Source organism: Poromitra crassiceps, assembly GCF_964638095.1.
Source record: "Poromitra crassiceps genome assembly, chromosome: 12".
Taxonomy (NCBI): Eukaryota; Metazoa; Chordata; class Actinopteri; order Beryciformes; family Melamphaidae; genus Poromitra; species Poromitra crassiceps.
In genome coordinates, this window is record NC_139632.1 from 26991080 (window position 1) to 27016310 (window position 25231).

Here is a 25231-nt window from a genome sequence, read left to right on the forward strand (position 1 = left end):
AGAAATAAGAATAAAAATGGTTTTGCTGTCACTTCGACATGCTACTTCTGTCTCTCCTCCTCTATTATCATTAAAACATTGAGGAAATAAAAATGGTCAAATGATGTTTGGCATTCCAATTAACACAAAGTTTTGAGAGTCCAAGGTATGAGACAATTGTGTGAATACAGTTCATCTTTATCATTTTCAATATTTCTCCAAATTTAACTCTTAAGGAACTTGCAGTAACATTCTGACTCTTTCTTACTTTACTGGTACCATCATTAGGCACTGAACCTCATCTTGTCACGATCAGATACAAAACCTGGACCCAAATGCACGACTCAAGAGACAAGTTTCCAAAGTCAAAAGTCTTTACTCCAAAACAAACTCCAACAAACAAAACAGGCAAGATTCCAAAAGGTTAACTGAGGCAGAAAATACAGAACAAGATCAAAAATCCAAATGCTATGGAGCTGAGCTGTTTCTCGGTGGATGGCAATTACAATCTGGCAGAGAGCTGGTGGAATGGACATGAAGATATACTAGGGAGCTGATTAGGGAATGAGGAGCAGGTGAGTGGGGATGATTGGCACACAGGTGAAACTACTGAGGGAAGACAGGCAGGTGGGAGTGGCTGGGTCTGGAATGACAGCAGAGTTAGAACAGTATGAACAACAAGACTAAATGAATGAGGACTGAATAACTGAATGCAAAAAGTAACATAATAAAGAATGATATTACAAAACTATGACACATCTAGTATTAAGAGACCATTCTGTATAAAGATAATACAAAAATGTTGCATTGCATCACAAATAATGAATTGAACAATTTGTGAAAAGTAAAGTAGCCTATTATGTGATAATATTCAGCCCAGACTTTACAAACACAATTTCTGTCTGTCACCGCACTTAGTCACAGACTAATTAAACAGCCTTTATGGTACAGTCAAGTCTTATATGCCTCAACATTTCACATTCAGCAGACTCGTCTGTTTCAATGCTCAGTTTTCATAAAATGTCTGTAAACGTAACTATTCCTCAATGGAACCCAGGGGGATAACTATTACTAAAAAAAGATACAAATCAATAACTATAATTATATTGTTGGTACAATCTCAGTGATTTTTCAGGTGCAACAATATCTCATTAATAGTTTATAGTTCCTTTTGTATAGTTATTGTTCTAGATGTGAATGGGCCTAAAAGGTGAAGTTGGGTAGATGTAAAATCTCATTCCCACATGATACATACATAATGTCTGATGAGGACAAGAAAACAAAGAAACATCTCAACTTTTTCAGGCAACAGTGAAAGGCAAAACTGCCCAAGTTGCCCCACAGCACATTTGCACCGATTCAGTTATATTTTTATTTCATTAGCAGGAATGTTGCCTTGTCATGCCTGGTGGGTGCAGCCATAGTGTTGTGTTGCGTTCCTCGGCTAGAGGAGCAGTGCCAGTCATCTCCCCTTCTTATTTGGACACTGGATTTTGTAGCCCACCCTGTAGGCCTGCAGGTAAACACGCGCCTGGTTTATCCTGAAACCACAACCACACACAGCAGATTGAGTACTATTCCATTTGTCTGTCTGTGTGTGTGTGTGTGTGTGTGTGTGTGTGTGTGTGTGTGTCTGTGTTTCTGTGTGTGTGTGCGTGTGTGTGTGTGTGTGTGTGTGTGTGTGTGCGTGTGTGTGTGTGTGTGTGTGTGTCTGTGTTTCTGTGTGTGTGTGTGTGTCTGTGTGTGTGTGTGTGTGTGTGTGTGTTTCTGTGTGTGTGTGTGTGTGTGTGTGTGTGTGTGTGTGTGTGTGTGTGTGTGTATGTCATGGCGGAGGAGCATGGCGGCGGCAGGTGAAGGCACACAGCACAATTTGAACATCTGAGCTACACACCCGTCGTACCTGCCGTCGTTAATGCAGTAGATGCAAAATGATGCTGTGGAGTGTGGTTTGGACAATGTGCCTGGTCTCTACGATCCATGCTGCATTTAAACAGGCGACGCATTACTGTGGTCGCCAACTATACACTTTTGTAACTAACTGTCTCCCAGCATCTGACTGCATTATTAGTGTTTATGTCCTTCTGTACTCTGTATTTATGTGGACATAAATAAATAATTTAAATGTGTGTGTGTGTGTGTGTGTGTGTGTGTGTGTGTGTGTGTGTGTGTGTGTGTGTGTGTGTGTTGTGTGTGTGTGTGTGTGTGTGTGTGTGTGTGTGTGTGTGTGTGTGTGTGTGTGTGTGTGTGTGTGTAGGTGTGTGTGTGTGTGTGTGTGCGCGCACGTACGTGCATGTGTGCGCATACATTTGTATTAATGTGTTAGTTGGCCCAAGTTGCTTTTAATTGCTGTCGGGTATTTGAAAGAATTGCAGAATTAGAAGCTAGATGCTGTTTGTACAAACTAATATGACTAGAAATATCACGTGCCCATTTCTAGCGCAGCACGCTTTGCGCTCAACAGTTGAGCAATTGTGCACCTCCGCAGCCGGGCACCCCCAGCCACCTTATTATAGTAGTGAGATTCTGCAAGTTCTGCTGTTTTATTGCGACCTAACTTAATCTTTTATGTATTGTTACAACGTCAGCTTTCAGCTTCTTAATTACTCTTGTGTCTAGGGAATCTTGGCACCACCGACTACTGTAACATGCATTGACAAAGATTACAAGAAGGCTAGGCTGTTTAACCATTGAACTCAGCTGAAACTACCTGAGTCTTGGTGCAGGATGTCTGACACCATCTGGTCGCCTCTCTTCTTTCAGCTGAACAGCATTAATGTCATCTTCTTCAGAAGTGAGAGCCGTCCAGGCCTTACTCGGTCAGGTGTCCCTCGCCAAATGGCAAGACTAAAATATTAAGTTAAGTAACATCCAAGTAGCTCCTGCTACTCTGTCCTCCTCGTGAACACTGTCCGCCTCACCCCGGAACCACTTCCTTCCGGAAGCAAGAGAGAAAAGGTCGCCCTCTCAAGCCTTCTTATGGCACAGCATCATAATTTCACCAAGCAATTCAACCTTATTCAATGATCAAACAGCCAGAAATACATAGGTTAACATTATCATTATTTGAGTTGAGGGGATACTGCCTAGTCTCACCACTGATCCGTCACTGTATATAATTTCATTTCGTATTTTTATGCCATGGTTTATAATGAACTTGAACTATTTAATAAAAATATTTTATGACGTGCTTTAGACTATTGTGTCAGATGGGTGGTTAGTGCATTAATAATATAGATACAAGACAAATTAAAACAATATGTGGAGCAAATGAGATGATGAATGCTTGCTCACCTGTATTTGGTGCACAGCTGAACTCCCAGTGGTCCACAGCGGTCAACATAACTCTCCCTAAAACCCTTCCTCACCGCTCGAGCCATACTCACCACCGTGGTGACCACAGGGCATGTCCTAGTGCATGCACACGCACACAGGAACACACACACACACACACACACACACACACACACACACACACACACACACAGAGGCAAATAGATGAGAAATATAGATGTGATACGTAATATCTTCACTGCCTTGATCAATACTAAATTTACTAATGACTCCACCAATGATGAGCTATTCTTAGCAAGGCTTGCTAGAATGTAAATAATTTAGAAATGTCATTACAAAGTGCAAATAATATCATTTCCATGGACTTGTGAAACTGTGATGGGACAGCCATCTGATTTGGGATTACTATAGCAGAATAAAATGTGGATAATGTTGCAATTATTTTTTTCTGCCCCCAAGATGTATCTATGTATGTATTGGCACAATTTTCCATCACAATATATTGCATTTCAATATACTGTATTGTCCCATCCCCAATTGTGCTATATTTAAGCAATAGCTCACGACAGGCCGTGGTATAGCCTATGCTTATTATACCAAGCATAGTATTAGTATAAGCTTAGTATAATAATCATATATCACTGCCTGATGTGAGCTATTGCTTTTATTAAGTGGTTACCAAGTATATATGGCAATATGAAAGGAATAAACAACTCTAATTTAAATGACTGTTATTCATAAATCATACTCTCCACATAATACAATAGTCCCTCCTGGCTCCAGCTACACAACCAACACAGTTGCTGAACTCAGCTAGACAGGCTTGGTGACAAACAACTAAGTTAACGTTAGGTCCGAGGCTAGGTGGCTTTTTTTCTGGAGATAACGTGTCCAGTAGGCACTGCTCAATCCACTCGTCCATATATAAGCCACCCCGGAGGTCGAAGTTAATATAACCTCAAATGTTTCCATTTCGGTAAGCAGCTAGTGAACGTTGTTACTGTTAGCTAGCTATCTCAGCTCTCGCATACTGATGACGTCACTAGCAGGAGACAACAGTAAATACTACCGCAAGGCACTCTGGGTATTATGGTGACACGGGGTTTGCTTAGGAGCCCCCGTTTGCGAGGCTAGCAAGCTAGCTAGCTAGCTACCATTTTTCTCAGAGGCGGAGTGTTTCGGGGATGCATCTCTAGCTGTGGTATACGCTAAATATACCACAGCTGTGAACCAATGAGATTGCTTGATTTGAGAGAGTCGTTTTATAATACCTCTTTAATAGACGTTTCCATTGGATATTGGCTCCAAATTAGCTGGCTTACTCGTCTCTATTAAAGGAACACTCCACTTATAGTCTCTGTTGTTCCTACTTACAGTCTCTCACAGCGCAGGCCTGTGGTGCCTTCTGGACAGGTGCAGGTGTTGTGAGGACTGCAGGTGGCTCCATGTTGACAAGGCGGCACACAGGGCGTGGTCACCGCTATGACCCAAACAAACTGGCTTAGTGCAAGGCAAAGGTCTTATAGCACACACACACACACACACACACACACACACACACACACACACACACACACACACACACACACACACACACACACACACACACACACACACACACACACACACACACACACACACACACACACACACACACACTCACCGGTTTCACAGAGACTCCCTGTAAATCTACTGGCACAGCGACATCTATTGAGGCCCACACACACACCACCATTCTTACATGGTTTGTGACACTGCACAGGCTCTGAGGAGACAGAGGGACCAACAGTTAGCAACATTAGTTTAGTTTTAGTTTGGGAAAATGGGTTTGGTTTGATTTGGTAAATCAATACAAGCTACAGGGTACAGCAGACAGTGACCTAGAGTAACATTCACATCCAAACAGCAGTGGAGTAGACCAGTGGTTTTCAAAATAAGGGCCGGGACCCCCTGGGGGCCACCAGGGGGCCTCAGCAAATGAATGGAAATGCTTAAAAATCATCTTTATTGGGAAGGAAATGATTCAGTTATAATAAATAAAGAATATATTTTTTATTAGATTTTATAATTATGTTTAGTGTAGTGTTAATAAATATAATTGAATCCTTTCTTTTCACATAAAAATCATTTGCCAAGCTTATCTGTCTAATTGCCTGCCAGTTGTCATCACATTCATTGTCATTTTCCCCTGGTGTGGGTAATGTATCTTGTATCTTGTATACAGTAGTCTGACTCTGGAAAAAAGCGGCAAGCGGCAATACCAGGGGTTCAAGAATAGAAGCGGCTGCACCACTTAAAAAGTATGAGAATGGGAAAAAGTTCTAGGGCATCTAGAGAACAGACAGAACAGAGAACACTCTCAGTCTCCAGTCTTGCTGTATGAGAGCGAACATTCTCCAAATTCTCTCCCTCTGTGATTTTCCAAGGCAGGGTAGTCCAGCGAATGGGGCCGCTCCAGGCTGAATCAGGTGCCCAGCCTCTCTTTGCCCAAATTTATGTCCTCGACCCAAGTCTCTATATTACATTAACATTGTCAAAACGTGGAATAGGCTGTTATATCGCCAAAGATTGGTAGATTGTTGTAATTTTTTGTTTCTGAGTAGTGGGTGACATTTCCAACCTATGTGCAAAGTTTGGTTACTGTGGGCCTTTGGGTTTCTGACGTGTATACAGTTTTCCGGAAGAAGGAAAATAATAAGAATAAGAAATCTAGCCACAAGCGGCAATACCAGGGGTTCAAGTCTGGTATTGCCCCCGAAGGGGCTTGAATATCTGTCAAATCTGTCATTGGGCCAAATTTCAATCAAAAACCTGAGTGTGTTTTTCTTTATATTCATTCACATCATGGTGCTCACGAGCAGGAGATCATAGTTTACCCAACCATTGTCTTCACCACAGGACGACTAAGAGAAACAGGTCATATCTCAGTTTTGTGAAATTGTGACACTAGACAGATACAGTAACAGAGTGTAGCACCTCACCTATCTGGCAACGAGCTCCCTGCCACCCACTGACACATGTGCACTTGTTGACATCAACACATCTTCCCCCGTTTTGACAGGCAGGTGTGCAGAGGGCTGGAAAACACACACACACACACACACACACACACACACACACACACACACACACACACACACACACACACACACACACACACACGAAAACAATACTTGCAGGTTACACAATTATCAGCTGCTTGTAGGTTTTTAGATGATTAGTGAACTATTTTCTTCTTCTCTGTAATGGTGTTAGCCATGTGAAATTCTCCACCTACAAAACCCCATAAAATTGTAGGAATTAAAAAAGACTGGTATAGGTGATGTTAGATACTCACCTAAAATTTGAGAAACATATTCAGATGGTGAGTTGTAAAAGCAGACCTACTGTATATACGTTCAGAATTATTAGGAACTGTACCATTTTATGCTGCAAACATCTATATGCACTCTATGATTCTATCATACTTGAGTTATTGTGCAACTGTTTGGTCCCAGGCTGGCCCGACTGTAATCAGACCTCTTGGGATGTTATACAATCACGCAATAAAAATTATGGACAGGAAGCCAATTAGGTTCCACCACTGCCGAGTCATCGAAAAACTAATATTTTAAGTTTTGATGACTTCATTGGTTTCACTAAGATAAAACTCATCTATAAATGTATACATGAACAGGCACTGCGTGTTCTCGGCGATATGGTAAATGCGATATGGCTTCAGACACAGCCACCAGAGGCGCTGTCACAGGGAACTGCAAAGCGCCACTCTAGACAACCTCCCTAGGACAAACAGCCCTCACTGTTCAGGGGGTCAAAATGTGGAACTCTCTGCCCAAACACATTAAACAGGATCATTTAAAACCAATCACCGTGACGGCGCATTGCTCAGAGTTTAGTGAAGCATTTACGTGATAATTTAGGCTATGGATCGGATCGGATTCTACTTCTTTTTCCCCTCAGATATCCGATCCAGTGATTTTGGCCGGATCAGTTCCAATACCGATACTGAGTATCGGATCGGACCATCCCTAGTTTAGACTGCTATAAATAATGGATGGCTGGATAGATGGATAGATAGATAGACAGACAGACAGATAGACAGACGGACAGATAGATAATAGACAGGCAGACAGATAATAGATAGACAGATAGATAGATAGATAGATAGATAGATAGATAGATAGATAGATAGATAGATAGATAGATAGATATATAGATAGATAGATAGATAGATAGACACATTTTTTGCCTTTATTTTGATGTTTTTGTTGTTCTTGTTGATATATGCTGTTATTAGCTTGCCATCTATTTTATGTAGTCATATTATTTTTCTATTATGTCGTTTAACTTGTTTTGTCTTCTCTATAACATTGTGAGATTTTAACTTTCAGGTGAGGCTTCAAATAACCCCAATGGGTTTTCTGCCTCTCCCTGCACTGTACATTATGTTATCTTTGTCACTTTGTGTATTTTTGAAATTGTGCAAAAATAAAACTAACTAACTGATGCATGTATGCCAGATGTGCTGACAGCTGTGTTACTCACGTAAGAGGCACTGGGGGCCGGTGTAATCAGAGGGACACTGGCAGGAATCAGGCCCCACACAGCGACCACCATTAGCACATGGCAACTCACACACCGCTGAGAGAGAGACAGAGAGAGACACACACAGCCAGAGCAGGACAGAGAGAGACACAGAGAGACAGACAGACACACAGACAGACAGACAGACAGACAGACAGACAGACAGACAGACAGACAGACAGACAGACAGACAGACAGACAGACAGACACAGACAGACAGAGATGGACAGAGGGAGACAGACAGAGATGGACAGAGGGAGACAGAGAGAGACAGAGAGAGAGAGAGAGAGAGAGAGAGAGAGAGAGACAGACAGAGGGAGACAGAGGGAGACAGAGAGAGAGACAGATGGAGAGACAGAAGAGAGAGAGGCAGGGGAGTGAAAGAGGGATGAACAGGAGAGAGAGGAAAACAAATTAAATGTGGGAGCATGGTAAATAAAGATGAAATAGGAAGAACCACAATAATAAAAACTATGAAGATGCATTAAAGCAGCTATTGTTTGCAGTTTTTGAGTCACAATATTGTTATAATATCAACAACTAGCCAATATACATCAACGCTGGTGGGCTTAATGGAAAGAGCGTAACTCAAACTGGTTCAAAGTGATTATGGGCGGCGTTTTGAGCCTGGTGAACACAGTTACTCAACTGGAATCAACAACCATCATGTCTGACATCATCACCCATTTTTACCAACAGCTTATTTTTAGGACTTTGAGCCCAAAATAAGGTTATTTGTCAACAAAATAAACTGCCGAACACTGTGGCTAATCAACACAGCAGGGAAAAACACAGCACGACGTGGAATTTCTTAAAAATTACAAAATACACTGGGGGGGGGGGGGGGGGCTTTAGTTTGATCGAGTGTAAAAAAAAAATGCAATAAAGTTCTCGAATGGGCCTCTACTGTGTGATGTGTCAGAGCCAGCGTACCTGTGTGGCAGCCAGATCCAGTCCAGCCAGTCAGACACAAGCAGCTGTTCCAGCGCATACAGGTCCCTCCATGGGCACAGGGTGGGGAGCACATGGCTGAAACACACAACCAGGTGGTATATGGTATGTTAAGCCCTTTGAGACTTGACTGTTAAACAAGACTAGGACCTTTGGAAGAAAAGGGAAGATATTTAAAAAAGATTTAAGTCCCTGGATGATGTGACGTCTTTTTTCCTGACACCATCTTCACTGATGTCTGCAGTTAATCTCCTCAATTTCTCATTTCATGATAACACGCTACATCTTATTCAGAGCCTGTATCCATATTTTGGTGAAAACCCTTAAAGAGCATGATGCAGGTCAAATAATAATAATAATAATAATAATAATAATTTCCAGTTTGGGCTCAAGATTCTTATGAAAATACCCCCAGAAACCAAACATTTAATTAAAATATGCCCCCAGGGCAGAAACATGGAGAAACAGGGGGCATTATAATGCACATGCTAAAAAAAAAAGCCATCTGGGCAGATACATGTAACACCTCAATCGGGCTACTGTAATAATACTAATATACAGTCAATGTGTACAGCAGAAACTGTAGAGAACTGTACAGTCAACCTAGTGACATTATCTAGCAGTGCCTTAGTTGCTGAAAAGGTGAAATATTGTTCATCTTTCTAGCAAAATCTAGGTAAATTTCAGACTTGAAAGCAGTGTCCTGTCTTGTCTGAAGTGAAGTGAAATGAAAATGAACTAGAGTCATATGATCAAATGTTTCATGTCCTGTTTAAAGCATCCACCAAATGGCAAATGTTATTATGCTGCAATTCACCTGTAGGTTTGTACCTGAGCAGCCCAGACCAGGATAGCCTGGAGGACAGTCACAGCTGTTTGTGTAGGTTTGTACCTGAGCAGCCCAGACCAGGATAGCCTGGAGGACAGTCACAGCTGTTTGTGTAGGTTTGTACCTGAGCAGCCCAGACCAGGATAGCCTGGAGGACAGTCACAGCTGTTTGTGTAGGTTTGTACCTGAGCAGCCCAGACCAGGATAGCCTGGAGGACAGTCACAGCTGTTTGTGTAGGTTTGTACCTGAGCAGCCCAGACCAGGATAGCCTGGAGGACAGTCACAGCTGTTTGTGTAGGTTTGTACCTGAGCAGCCCAGACCAGGATAGCCTGGAGGACAGTCACAGCTGTTTGTGTAGGTTTGTACCTGAGCAGCCCAGACCAGGATAGCCTGGAGGACAGTCACAGCTGTTTGTGTAGATTTGTACCTGAGCAGCCCAGACCAGGATAGCCTGGAGGACAGTCACAGCTGTTTGGGGCCACGCACACTCCGTAGTTTTGACATGGAGGGTCACACACCGCTGGAAAGGTGGAAAGCTTGTTATTGCTCCTTTATAAACTGCTGATACTAAAATCCAAATAAAGTCAGAAATGATGTCATCCAAGAGCAGTTCTGCCGCAGGAATGAGTCCTAAAACCCGGAAGTTAGCACCGCCTGGTTCCCTCATCTCTAAGTCAATGGGGTTTTTAGTATAGAGATTTTGGTCAATTGCCTGAACTAAGGTCTGTGGTTCACAAAAGCTTATACAACTGAGACCTTTGTGTTCAGCAAGATAATCTTCACAAATGAGGACCACTTTTGTGGTTTTTGAAGTGTTTTCTGGAGATTGCAATTTTTGGCAATTGCATTTAAATGCTTCAAATAAAATATAATAAAAAGGCAATGCTAATTTCCTGGTTGGCCTACAAAAATACGTCATCCACTGAAATCACACACACACACACACACACACACACACACACACACACACACACACACACACACACACACACACACACACACAAATTTATACATATATATATTAACACACACACACACACACACACACACACACACACACACACACACACACACACACACACACACACACACACACACACACACACACCACACATATTTATATATATAGATATACACACACACATTATATATATATATAAAAATGCATCCTGATTGGTGCATTAACATACTGTAGATGTATAAAGTTTGACTCACGCTGGCACTTGGTGAGGTCATCAGTTTGAACTTTATACCCTTCCCTACAGGTGCAGTTGAACCCACCAGGGTGGTTCACACACAGCTGCTCACAGCCTCCATTTGTGAAGTCCCCACACTCGTCCACATCTTCAAAAGAGACACAGAGGGGCAGTTAGTCCATGCTTCCACACGAGATGCACGGCCCGCAGTTATAACCACACTGACCGCGGAGATCCGGATCATAAAAATAAACATTCTGATTAATAGCAGATGGGTTACAGGCGGGTGAAATGATGTATCAGTAATGAGGAAAATTAATATGAATTACGTTCTCTAGTCTATGAACGTATTTTTAGCTGAATTTTTCATCAGGCACATTGTTAGCCGCCTATTGTGGTATAGCAAAGGACCCCCAAAGGACCCAAGGCAGTGATAAAAACAATAGCCATCTCTCCCCTCAAGATACCTGAATGAGAATGGATTCTAGAATGGATTCTAAAAGCTGATGCAGTGGAAATAAAGTCTCACCCTGACAGCTCCTCAGGTTGGCACCCAGCTTCCATCCTGCTCTGCAGCTGCAATACAGGCGGCCCTCGGCCCTCACAGTGCATGTGTGCTCGCAGCCACCATTTCTCAGCTCACAAGATGTAATGTCTGACCAGGTGCAAAAGAAACATGTGATCATTAAAAAAAGATTTGCTATATGCACAAGGACAAATTACAAGCACACCATGTTAGTTATTAAAACACTAGTCTCCTCGTTTGTCAGGCTGGCGACACGTTTTGACAGTGATAGACTACAGGCTATAGAACAAAAAACATTGCATGTATTTGATCTGATGGTTCTATTATAGTATCAATGGTTCAAATAAAGAGGAAATGGCTCAAACTGGTGGGGGTTAGTGAAAACTATAATTTTGAAGCCTTAAAGTGATAATCTCTTGGTCTAATAATCTCTGTCTGTTAAGTCACTATATCTATCACAGACTAAGTTATGGTGATTGAACTTATGGGCGATTGATGGAAGCCTTAGATAATGACGAGACATGGATACAACGCTACCCTTAAATAAACAACTGCAGAAAGCCTAAACAATGTCAAGTGTCGACCTACTAAACAAGCAAGAATGGATCTTGGCTATGTCTTTGGTTGGAGTAATGTTACATTACTCAGCTTGGCAAGGCTACCGTTATTTGCAGGATCTGCCGACTGATCTCCATCATGATTAGCCTGCTAGCTCTCCTGCTAACGCTAAGGTTAGCAAAAACATTGTGTAAAACTAAAACATGTTCTAGATAGCAACATTTGGTTGATTTCAATTCAATGTTGGGGACACCGCTAGAGCTACTATGACTAAGGCAACAGTAAATTGCTTTTTGGTGTTTTTGTTCATTTTCTAATACAAAAACATGGCCAAGATGTATTCATAGTGTAACGCTAGTATTTTCTCGTTGTTGCAGTTGTTCAAACTAAATTGAAACACTTGAATCACCGCTGTTTAAGACCCAGACCAAGGTCACATGCCCGAAGCCCAGGCTAGCACCAGTGGGACGTGGTGCCCAAAGAGGAGGCAGGGTCGCCCGGGACAGAAGTCAGAGAGAGGAAGGTCGGCTGCAGGACACTAGCAGACCTTGTAGACATTTTATCCCAAAGGACTCTTTGCTGAACCACAAAGCTGGTGGCGAGGTCCCTTCATTCTACCATTTGGTGTAGCCTACCATTTGTTTATTACAGTTACACATGAGCGAAAAACATGATCTCCTGGTGGAGATAAAAACACACACACACACACACACATTGAGGAACATACTGACGCAGCGGAGGTTGTCCGTGTGTAGGAGCAGTGGAGGGGGACAGTGACACGTGTGTCCTCCTGCGGTGTTGCTACAGCCATGGGAACAGCCGCCGTTCTGGAGCTTACAATCATCAATGTCTAAGCACACACAAACACACATGCACGCACAGACAGACAGACAGACAGACAGACAGACAGACAGACACAGACACAGACACAGACACAGACACAGACACACACACACACACACACACACACACACACACACACACACACACACACACACACACACACACACACACACACATTGAAGTAAACATCTTTCTTTTTGAGTCCCTTATTGAGATCAGTAGTGACCACCACCCACTTTTCCACAGTTCCGGGTCCAGAAGAGAATTCCCCATTCATTTTCACCATAGATGTTTTTAAAAATCCTTCTATAAATTTTTAATTTGGTCACTCAATAATGAGTGACCATTATTTGGGGGGGGGGGGGGGTGAAATGTTGTGTGGTCTCTCCCGATTCTAAATATAGCTGAACCGTTTGGCTTGACGAAGTAAAACTATTTTTATAAGCATTTTACAAAAATGTCTATGGGTAACTGACAAGTGAGAGGATGAGAGTGAGTAACTGACAGGTGAGAGGATGAGACTGAGTAACTGACAGGTGAGAGGATGACAGTGAGCGACAGAGTGAGTATACTAACAGGTGAGAAGATGACAGTGAGTAACTGACAGGTGAGAGGATGAGAGTGAGTAACTGACAGGTGAGAGGATGAGAGTGAGTAACTGACAGGTGAGAGGATGAGACTGAGTAACTGACAGATGAGAGGATGAGAGTGAGTAACTGACAGGTGAGAGGATGACAGTGAGCGACAGAGTGAGTAAACTAACAGGTGAGAAGATGACAGTGAGTAACTGACAGGTGAGAGGATGAGAGTGAGTAACTGACAAGTGAGAGGATGAGAGTGAGTAACTGACAGGTGAGAGGATGAGAGTGAGTAACTGACAGGTGAGAGGATGAGAGTTACCGACAGAGTGAGTAACTGACAGGTGAGAGGATGAGAGTAACTGACCGACACAGCTGTGGCCGTCGATGTGCAGCTGGTAGCCGGCCCTGCAGGAGCACTGGAAGGATCCCTGAGTGTTGGTGCACAGCTGCTCACAGGTCCCATTCAGCACCAAACACTCGTCCACATCTGGAGAGAAGAGCCCAGGGCGGCTCACTTCACTATTTACTCATGACAAAAACAAACAAGTCTACGCCAGGGTCATACCTGCCAACATTGGGCTGCGAAAAAAGAGAGATTTTCTGGGGTAGCTATTGGTGAATGGCCTACCCTCAAGACACCCACACCCCTATAACCCCAAATTAAAGGTCCATTCTGTAAGTTTATGGAATAAATAAATGTTCACAAAGTGTTTTTCATTACCAATGAGTGAATGCTCTGTTAAGTAACTTAAAAAATATCACTTTGCCTCTCTATTGGTCAAGTGACATCACTGATGACATCACTTCCATCACAAATCGTGACTGACACCGCCACAGACAGACAGTTACCACCACCACAGAGCCCACTAGGCCAATTTGAACTGATGGTGCCATTGGTCTTGGCTGTCTGATCAACTTCCTGGAGCTGATGACTCTTCAATGACAGTGAATAATCTTCATTTACACGCAAACTCTGGTCCATTGCCAATGTGCAAAAAGTTCATTCTTTCTTTCTTTCTTTCTTTCTTTCTTTCTTTCTTTCTTTGTACCTACCTGTGCAGTTGTGTCCATCCAGGTGTAGCTGGTAGCCTGTGGCACACTGGCAGCTGTATCGTCCTGGCTCATTGGTACAGTTGTGGTCACAGTGGCCATTGCCCAGTGCACACTCATCAATGTCTGGAACCAAGGACAATCCCAAAAGAAAAGCTGTTGGCAAATGTTGCATATACCAAAGTACTACTGACACACCTATATATTTGCTTGACACAAGGATTGTTGGCAGACAGTCAACACATACATGCACAAGTGAGCGTACACAAGCGAACACACACACACACACACACACACACACACACACACACACACACACACACACACACACACACACACACACACACACACACACACACACACACACACACACACACACACACACACACACACACACACACACACACACACACACAGCTCACCCACCAAAACATGAGTGGCCGTCCCCATTGAAGCCCTGGTAGCACTGGCAGAAATAGGAGCCAATTATATTGCCACAACGAGCATTGGTGTCACAACCATGATAACCTGATGCACATTCATTTTCATCTGGAGAGAGAGAGAGAGAGAGAGAGAGAGCACACAGTAGGGGGGTGGGGGGAAATCGATACAGCATAGTATCGCAATATTTTGTGTGGCAATATATATATGTATCACACGGATGCCAAGTACTGCCATATTTTATTATATAAATTGTCAGGTGCATACAACATTTATGACATGTTTTTATGACAGTGTGGGTCAGTCTGTCTGCTTGACAAGTTTGCATTTTCTTACCGTGCTCCACATCTCTGGAACCAGCTTCCTCTGTCACTTAGGGAAGCCAGTTCTATTGAAATCTTCAAAACTAGACTCAAAAATCAATCATCAGTGATGTCACTCGAGCAATTGTGGTTTTTGGTTACACTCAGGGCAATTGTGACTTCACTGATGATGTCATAGACATTGTGACATCAGTGAGTGATTTCATCAGTGATGCAAAGTTGAGCAATTGTGCGCTGCGCATGCCAATAGTGCAGGCGAGGCCACCCAGTGGCAGAGCTGTGGGAGAGGCCTCGCAGCGGCAGAGCTGCGTATGCGAGCTGCAGGGCGGGCGACCACGCAGCAGGCGAGCCTAGGAAACGAGCGTGCGTACCGCGTGATGCCTAGTCTTTAAAAAAAAGTATTGTCCCTCATCGTTCACCAGCATTCATATTTTTTCCGTGGCTGCTTCGTAGCTGAAGCAAGAAGTAGGCGGTCACTTTGGCTCTCTATTAACAGGGTGAATTTCATGGCAGGCATAACAGCATGATTTAAAATGCAGAAGGTATCTGAACCAGCGTACAGGAAACAGTTTTCCATAGAGGGACAGCAACAATAATTGCTTACCTTCGCAGTGTGTGCCGTTTCCGCGGTAACCTGGCTGGCACACACACTTGTAGCTCCCAAGTGTGTTCACACAAACACCCTGCCCGTTGCACACCGCAGCACTCTCGTCACACTCATCCACATCTGGGACAGAGTGAGACAGACAGAGGCAAGCAGGGGAAAGAAAGGCCACACTTAAAACACTTTTAAAAACGGCACATGGGGGATTTTTATTTGTTGCTGTGAAATCAGTTGTGATGAAACCTTGTGGGCGTCTGGGTAATGTAGAGGTAAAAGCACTCGCCGACCCGGGTTCAATTCCCAGCAGCGGCCTGGTCAGACGTTCCTACAGACAAAATTGGCAGTGTCTGCAGGTGGGAAGCCGGTGGGGTATGAGTCCTGGCGCCAGTCCGGGGGGAGGGGAACTGGGGGGAATACCGTGATCCTTCCACGTGCTACGTCCTTCTGCTGAAACTCCTCGCTGTCAGGTGAAAAGAGGCGGCTGGCGACTGCACATGTATGTGTGTCTATAACTTTCACCAGTTGCCCAAACCACCTCAACTGGTTCCTTTCTACATCCTTCATGACCATAGGTGAGGTGAGGGTAGGAACGAAGATCGACCATGATGAAACATTCTGACAGTAAAGAAACCAACTGTCGCCAGTACAATGCCCTAATGGGAAGATTTTGGTTGTTGAGGATTTTGTAATGACTCTGTATTGAAACCTATGATTTGAACGTGCTCCCCTGCTTAACTTGCATGCAAGTTGAGCAATTGTGCTCCGCCACGGAACCGCCACGGAACTGGGCTGCCTTATTATAGTAGTGAGATATCCACATGGTCAAATTATGAAAATGTAACTATTCCTCATATTGTGGGGACTCTCAAGGTCCCAGGCCCCCACTTTGATAGCGACAGCTATCAATAGAACATCGAGTAGCATTATCAAAACTGACAGAGAGAAAAATCGGCAAACATTATCTTTCACAGCAAGAACACTGGCAAATGGGAAAGCTTGGCTATACTGTAGCAGGGGCAGGGAGAGAGAAACCACACAGAGAAGCAAAGCACAGATGCAGGAAAGCAGCAGATTAAAGCTTGTGATGCCTGCAAAGCATTGGATCTGTCAGCAGCCCTGTGACTTGAGGACTGGGACAACTCAGGCAGAAGTATGAGGAACTCATTGAAACAGATACAACTCAGGATCTCTGAAGCAGGTGTGGTGAAGCGTATTGGCACACTTACCAACACAGGCAGGGGCCTCTGCTCTGAAGCCCGGCTGGCACTGGCAGACAAAGCTACCAGGTGTGTTGACACACACGTTCCCCAGCTCACGGCGACACTCTTCCTCAAAGCTGCACTCATCCACATCTGGGGGGGGGGGTTGACATTTTTGTTGTATTGAACTGGTATCAGTGTCAGATAAAATGCTTACCATTTTTAAATTGTCATTGTCATTGTCAGGTCTATGGAACATGCCTCTAACATGCCTCAGATCTATGGGACATGCTGTCAGGTCTATGGAACATGCCTCTAACATGCCTCAGATCTATGGAACATGCCGGTAACATGCCTCACGTCTATGGAACATACTGTCAGGTCTATGGAACATGCCTCATATCTATGGAACATGCCTCATATCTATGGAACATTCCTTTAACATACTTCAGGTCTATGGAACATGCCTTTAACATGCCTCAGATCTATGGAACATGCCTCTAACATGCCTCAGATCTATGGAACATGCCTTTAACATGCCTCATATCTATGGAACATGCCTCTAACATGCCTCACATCTATGGAACATGCCTCATATCTATGGAACATGCCTCATATCTATGGAACATTCCTTTAACATACTTCAGGTCTATGGAACATGCCTTTAACATGCCTCAGATCTATGGAACATGCCTCTAACATGCCTCAGATCTATGGAACATGCCTTTAACATGCCTCAGATCCATGGAACATGCCTTTAACATGCCTCAGATCTATGGAACATGCCTCACGTCTATGGAACATGCCTTTAACATGCCTCACGTCTATGGAACATGCCTCAGATCTATGGAACATGCCTTTAACATGCCTCACGTCTATGGAACATGCCTCTAACATGCCTCAGATCTATGGAACATGCCTTTAACATGCCTCACGTCTATGGAACATGCCTCTAACATGCCTCAGATCTATGGAACATGCCTTTTAACATGCCTCAGGTCTATGGAACATGCCTTTAACATGCCTCAGATCTATGGAACATGCCTTTAACATGCCTCAGATCTATGGAACATGCCTTTAACATACTTCAGGTCTATGGAACATGCCTTTAACATGCCTCAGATCTATGGAACATGCCTTTAACATACTTCAGGTCTATGGAACATGCCTTTAACATGCCTCAGATCTATGGAACATGCCTTTAACATGCCTCAGATCTATGGAACATGCCTTTAACATACCTCAGATCTATGGAACATGCCTTTAACATGCCTCAGATCTATGGAACATGCCTTTAACATACCTCAGATCTATGGAACATGCCTTTAACATGCCTCAGGTCAATGGAACATGCCTCTCTTGGAAATTGCCAATGTTATTAGTAAGATGCTTGCGATGCATTTGCACTTAATCACTAGCCTGGGTAAACCCAGCCTCCACGTGACCTGCTCTCAGACCTGCTCTCAGGTAGTGACTGAGAGCAGGTCTGAGAGCAGGTCACGTGGAGGCTGGGTTTACCCAGGCTACTTAATCACCTGCAACTTTCTGTCTCCCTCTCCTCTTGGTTGTCTTTCCTTCACTCTATCTGTGTGTGTGGGTGTGTGTGTCTCTCTCACACACACACACCCCCCCCCACCCACACACACACACACACACACACACACACACACACACACACACACACACACACACACACACGGTTTCTGTGTGTGTGTGTGTGTGTCTCTCTCTCTCTCTCTCTCTCTTTCTCTCACACACACACACACACACACACACACACACACACACACACACACACACACACACACACACACACACACACACACACACACACACACACACACAGAGTTTCTTCTCACCTCCCAGCTTTCCCCTCCTTCCATCTATTTTGGAGTGAGAGAGGAAGCAGGACTAGTTGACGAACTAGTTACCTCTCAGGCCTGGAGACCGGCAAGAGTGACCTTGAGACATTTGCAACGCCGTAGGAATACTAAGCTGCAGCTAGGAGCGAGCCGAGCAATGTCGGCCAGGCCATATGTCATATTCCCCATGCTGCCAAGTGTTCAGCTAAATTTGGAAGAAGAAGAATTCAAAATAACAGAGTGATTTTCAGAGGTGGCACAAGGAAAATGCCACCTCCACATTCACCTTCTAATTCTCCCTTCTATTATCGTTGGCTACTTTTAAATGTTGTTGATCGGTATGTCTGCTGTCTCGGCCAAATCTCAATTTAAAATGAATGACATCTGCACCTGGTTGAATAAAAGTTAAATAAGATTTTTTTTTATGACCCTCACCTACACAGCCTTGTCCATTATGAGCCATGACATATCCCTTGGCGCAGGAGCAGGTGAAGGAGCCAGGGCTGTTTAGGCATTCAGCATGAGCCGGACAGGCCTGTAGACCTGTCACTGCAGCCAGGGCACACTCATCTATATCTGTCAGACACATGAGGCACACGTGCATTATTATGCATTATGATAAGGAAGACACACACTGGATTATAATGCAGAGTGGACAAATTAAAGCCCCTGGAAACCCAAATCCACAATAACCTTCTAAATAGGTAATTCAGTGTTGTATGTGAATAATTGTAAGCATCTAAAAGTATTAGACATTAGTTTGAATCCAAATCCTAAATATTACCGTTTAAGTTGTTGTACTGTTCCTGATGTTGGTTTGAAGTGGGCATGCTTATGCTCCAGACTTATTACACAATATGCTGCACGAACCAGGAAACAAAGGAGGGACTGGAGCACACGGATACATTTGCAGCTATTAGTGCAAACAGGTGATAACGTTTCGATACTACTGTGTCTTCATCAGAGTCACTCTGATGAACACACACACACGTGCACACACACACACACACACACACACACACACACACACACAAACTTACCCTGGCATCCGGCAGCACCAAACAGATACCCACGGAGACAGCTACATGAGTAGGAGCCAGGGGTATTAGTGCAGTTGGCGTGGAGACCACACGGTCCTGCCCCCTCATCTTCACACTCATTCACATCTGATAAAAGAAGGTAATAAACTGTACTCAATAACCTGTAATAATAACTAGAATTAACTGTACTCAATATAAACTAATAATAACTGTAATAAAGTGTATAAACTGTAATAATAACTATAATAAACTGTACTCAATATAAACTGTAATAACTGTAGTAGTAACTGGCATCAGCTAATGGGGATCCGTTTAATAAATAATTAGTTTCCAGTCATTCTATGTCTGAAAGTGAATGTGTAATTAATGCTGTAGAGATTTTAAAATGCTACATGTAGCACTGAATGTGCTGAGCTCTTTCTCACCATGACACTCTACCCCCTGCAGGATGAAGCCCACAGTGCAGGTGCAGTTGTCTCCATCCTCCACCATGCCAGGGGGACAGCTGCAGCCAGTGCTGCCCCACAGCAACACCTGCTTCCCTGGACAGGGAGGGGCAGGACTGGGACCCAGGGAAACTGTGGAAGTGAGGAGGGCTGTTGATTTAAGAGAATAAAGATGGAGGTCAAGATAAGACGCCTGGTAAGTAAACAAGCACAAACCTTTTAGACCACAGCACCTTTTTCCCCTCCCCGTCCCCCCCCAAAAAACCAACCTTATCCTCACTAATCCTACCCACCCCTCCAATCACCTCCTTTTCCCTGCCCCAAACACCACCCATATCCCCCTAGCCACTAAGGGCATTTTCACACTGGGAAAAATTGCTTTCGTTCCGTGCCCGAGTACAATTCGTTGCAACGTTGCAGTGCCGGACATCGTCATATTCCTAGTGGGAATGTCTAGCGTCTATACGCATACGGCACAAGACGTATTTTTCCTGTATTCCGGCGATCTCTCTTGTTTCAGCTTGAATTTCGCAGTTTTGGATACCGCGATGCGTGCGCAACTAACCCTGTGACGTCCACTCTAAAAGGGTCTATAGCCACTAATCTTACCTACCCCTCGAATCCCAATTCTACAGTACCACCTTCCTATCTCTAGCTATGGCCATTTTCCCACTAAAATCACTAAACGTCCATGACTGACTGACTGACTGACTAACTAACATAACTAAATAACATACTGTCCTCTCTTTTCCATCTTATGACCCCAGCGGGCCGCTGGCCCGGCACTGCGGTAAAAAGACCAAGCAACAAAAGGCAAAGAAACTCACGTGTAGTAAGTTTGTAGCTTGGTGTAGAGGTTTCGTGGAGATTTCCAATTGCATTCTCAATCACATGGTCCTGAAATAGAAGACAGCAGACACAATTTGATTCTAATTTGAATTTGATTCATGTTAGAGTAGACAATTAAAACAAAGTAGGACACCAGATTCTCTTGCATAGTGATCAGAGATGGGAAGTAACTAAGTACAAATACTTTGTTACTGTACTTAAGTAGAATTTTCATGTTTGTACTTTACTGAGTATTTCTGAGTAATTTTTCTGACAACTTTTTACTTTTACTCCATACATTTTCACAAATCTCTGTACTTTCTAGGGGTTGCATGACTCCGGATTTGTTCAAGTCGACCTTTCTACCAATAAAGTTGAGTCAAAGTCGACTGGTCGTCAGCAAAAAAAGTAGCCTTGGTCACTGACAGCAGCCGTACCGCAGGAGGAATGTCAACACAATCATATTATGATTATTATGATTATCATGGTGCGTTTTTAATTCTTGCTACTATGCATTAGCCATACAATAAAGGCTTTTTAACTTTTTTCACCTACAAGAGTGCCTTGGTTACTTCTTTTTAGTCTCAACTGTCCTACCCCTGACCAAAGAGCACCTTGACGTTATACTAGTACTCGGCCTACCAAAGACGCACTCCTTTCTCTGCTTTTCTACAATCATATTATGATTGGCTTTATTAATGGCTTAGGAAAACTATGTGGGCAAGTAGCCTACAGTAATATGATCGGAGACTAACTGTAACATTACTGCTTCCAGTTTGATGCCTGGGCTGCACACGTTCTTTGCCTGTAATGTCCAGAGTTGCACCGTATTGTTCACGTAGCAACTCCCCCCTCCTTTGATCATGCAAATGAGTGCAACTCCTATGCAACTGGAAGCGGGCAGCTAAATTCTGGATTTGTATATAGTAGCGTTATTTCGCTTCTTCCTTAAAGGTATACTATGCAACTTAGCGCACAGGCCTCCTTGAGGCATCCTCCCTGCCCATGGTACGGCATGGTAGGATTGCCTTTTGCCACAGGAGGTTCTGGTGAGACGAAGGAGGTGCCCGGCCTGGAATCACCCCACAGGGCCTTAGACCTCCATGCACCGAAGGTCTTACAATACTGCGGTGTAGCACTAAACTCTATTGCAGCGGATTGGGCGTGATCAACCCTTCCGCGGGCAACCTTGCAGACAGAGTAGGAAGGCTGATCCGAGAGCGGCTGCTTCTGGGACGCGGGTCGGGGTCTTAATCGGCCTCGGCCGGGTCTACTGGGCGAGGGTGTATGATGTTGTCAGACCCGAAACACCCCACGACCCCAGTCAACATCACTGATGACGCGTCCCAGCGCATGCTGTAGCATGTATACTGAAACCATGCAACAATTTCATTAAAAAACATTATATAGACTTATCCAAAAGTTTGCCCTCAAAACCATCACTTCTGGCTCATATAATAGTGTGGCAGTGTGTTTATGTAGAGAGACGCTGGCCCCTGCTTATATTTTCGTGCCTTAACATTGTTTTGGCTGGTCGGGTCTCTTCTGGCCATGGGCATGTTCAGAGACCCCTGTGGGGGCGTGTGGTGCCCAGCGAATAACATCGCTCAGTTCAGAGCAGCCCAACAAATAGCATCGCTAAGATGTTCTCAGAGGGATCAGCTCAGCACAGCGGAGTCAGTGCGGACTAAAACTAGGAAGTGCGGGCCCTGAAACCACTGGCGACAGCCATATATTTGGGACCTTTAATTCCGGGAATACGAATTGTCCAATCAACTCACAAGTTGATGTTGTACGCAGATGACATCCTTATTTTTGTTTCCGAGCCTGAGCACTCACTTCCCGCGCTATTTAATATTATAGACACATGTTCCCATCTGTCGGGTTAGAAAGTTAATTGGCTAAAATCAGAAGCCATCCCCTTAACCTCATGCTGCCCTAGGACTATGTTCAAGGGAAATCTTTCTTGGCCCAGCAGCTGCATCAAATACCTGGGTGTTACTTCCCCCCTAGATTAGCAGACCTCGCAAGGGTCAACACTGAACCTCTGCTGAACTAATTTAAAGCAGACACTGAAAGATGGACCCTCCCCTTTTCCTATCACTGTGGGGTAAAGCTAATGTATTGAAAATGACCCGCGCACCCAAGTTCAATTACATTCTCCAGGCACTTCCAGGTAGATTCCCACTTAAATACTTCAAACAATTTGACCAGATTTGTAACAGTTTTCTCTGGAATGGCAAGCACCCCAGGCTTAATTTACATAAACTACAAAGGCCAGTGGACCAGAGTGGCCTGGGCATTCCAAATTTATGGTTATACTATCACACCTTTAGCCTCAAGCACCTTGTCCACTGGAGCATGCCACCAACACCCTCCCCCAGCCCCCCCCCCCCCCCCCCCCCCCCCCCCCCCCTTCCCCGGTCCTGTATTGAAAGCACACTCTTTCTGTAGGCTCTTTCACACCGGCCTTGAAAGCCGAAAAATGCACGGAAAATAGGATCCGCTCCTCCGATGTGAAAGTCATGAACGCGCGCGCGTTGGTGGTAAATTGTTATACGCCTTCTGTCCTGGGAGCAAAGCTTGTCACAGCGCCGGTTTAGCAGGCAACCCGCCTCACTTGAAAGCGTCGGAGCAGCAAGGCGGAACAGTGCGAATGCTTCATTTTCGTGTTTTCTGCGCCTGCACAGCTGCACCTCCTTGGCTGGCATACATCAGCGATGTTTGGTTGTTGAATGAATTACACAAGGTGACACCATATCGATCTGCTTAGTCAGTGAATTTACTTCTATGAAATGTGTTGTATAAATAAAGTTGGCTTTCCTTGAATGCAATTAATGCAACACTTCGCTGCCAGAAAGTCGGCAGATGCACTCCGCGGCGGAGCCCCTTTTGATATTAAGGCGAGCCCGCCCACCATGCGAGTGCACCTATCCTCCCTGCTCAACGGACTACGAGAAGGAGGGAAGTCTTGTTGTTGAATGAATTCGTTCATCATACAGTAGCCTAGGCTACACTAACCTATGAAAATATTCATTTGGGCTAGGAGGAGCTGGAAATCCCTCCGCTCGCCTTTCAATCCGGGAGCGGGGGATTTCACCTTAAAGTACACCGCAGCACGGGAATGTGGCCGTGCTGCTTGGCTCTGTGTGAAAGCAATTTCTGTGGCGAGGCTGCGGCCTTTGCAGGACTCCTAAACTGCAATTTTGCGTGATCTGTGTGTGAAAGAGCCTTGTGACAGTGCGACACTCTCCCTCCCCTCCATTTTATCACTGAGAGGCTCAGACCCATCTTATACTCACAAACATACAATGGATTTGAAAAATAATTTAAATCAGGCTTAAATTCAATGATCCATTTGAATCTGGCAGCAGGCATGTGGTTGATCCCAAGTTAAACATTGATAATAATAATATGATTCATGGCACTGGTGCAACCGTATCGCCTCCTCCCTCAACAACAGTTTTGGAGATATCTCCAAATGAGACATCTCCTTTTTTCCCACAATTCTTTTGTTGAATTAAATCTTCCAACCAAGAAAGAAAAACACAAGAACCACAAACATCTACAAAAAACCTATACATACATATAATAGTAATATTCCCCTGTCACTCGCCTGGCTGTTGTTGAGCTGTGGGTGTGGGTGTTTCAGGACCTCGTTGTCATTGTCCCGGGGGCTGGTCACAGGTTCTGCTGCAGACGAAGCGACCAGCACCGCTGACAGGAGAGTCCACAGGCCAGGCATCACCTGAAGTTATGGAGTTAATGCATCAAATAGCTGCAACCAGTGGTGTAGTCTACGACGTGATATGCAGAGTACACCACTGGCTGCAACAATTAGGCAATTTGAAAGTTACTGTTCAGTAAAACGTAGCTGACATTTGTAATGTAAGCTGTCTCTGACAGTCACACCAGTCATATAGTCCATGTTTGTCTAGACATGTAAAACAACACTGGGTGAAGGGATCAAGGCACCCTCTTATTAAGTTAACCATCTTTTACCCCCTGGGGGCTGTCTGTGTTGAACAAAAGAACATACGCTATCTTACCAAGTATAACTAGAGTGACTTTTTTGTGGTTTAAAGACAAAATCATTTA

At 44.1% G+C, this 25231-nt stretch overlaps 1 protein-coding gene across 1 annotated transcript; it reads right to left on the reverse strand.

Annotated features, from left to right (window-relative positions):
* Positions 1 to 742: 742 nt before the first annotated feature.
* On the reverse strand, positions 743 to 24878 carry LOC310786123 (uncharacterized protein; the record flags this gene model as incomplete). The annotated part of the gene is made up of 19 exons (XM_083647300.1): positions 743 to 1520; positions 3271 to 3387; positions 4645 to 4750; positions 4934 to 5035; positions 6252 to 6347; positions 7816 to 7911; positions 8788 to 8883; positions 10064 to 10156; positions 10852 to 10980; positions 11362 to 11487; positions 12644 to 12766; positions 13705 to 13827; positions 14394 to 14516; positions 14817 to 14939; positions 15759 to 15881; positions 16985 to 17110; positions 19255 to 19395; positions 20285 to 20437; positions 24746 to 24878. 19 exons carry the CDS (start codon positions 24876 to 24878, stop codon positions 1442 to 1444), a joined length of 2208 nt encoding a protein of 735 aa, XP_083503426.1. The 3' UTR covers positions 743 to 1441.
* Positions 24879 to 25231: the final 353 nt, after the last annotated feature.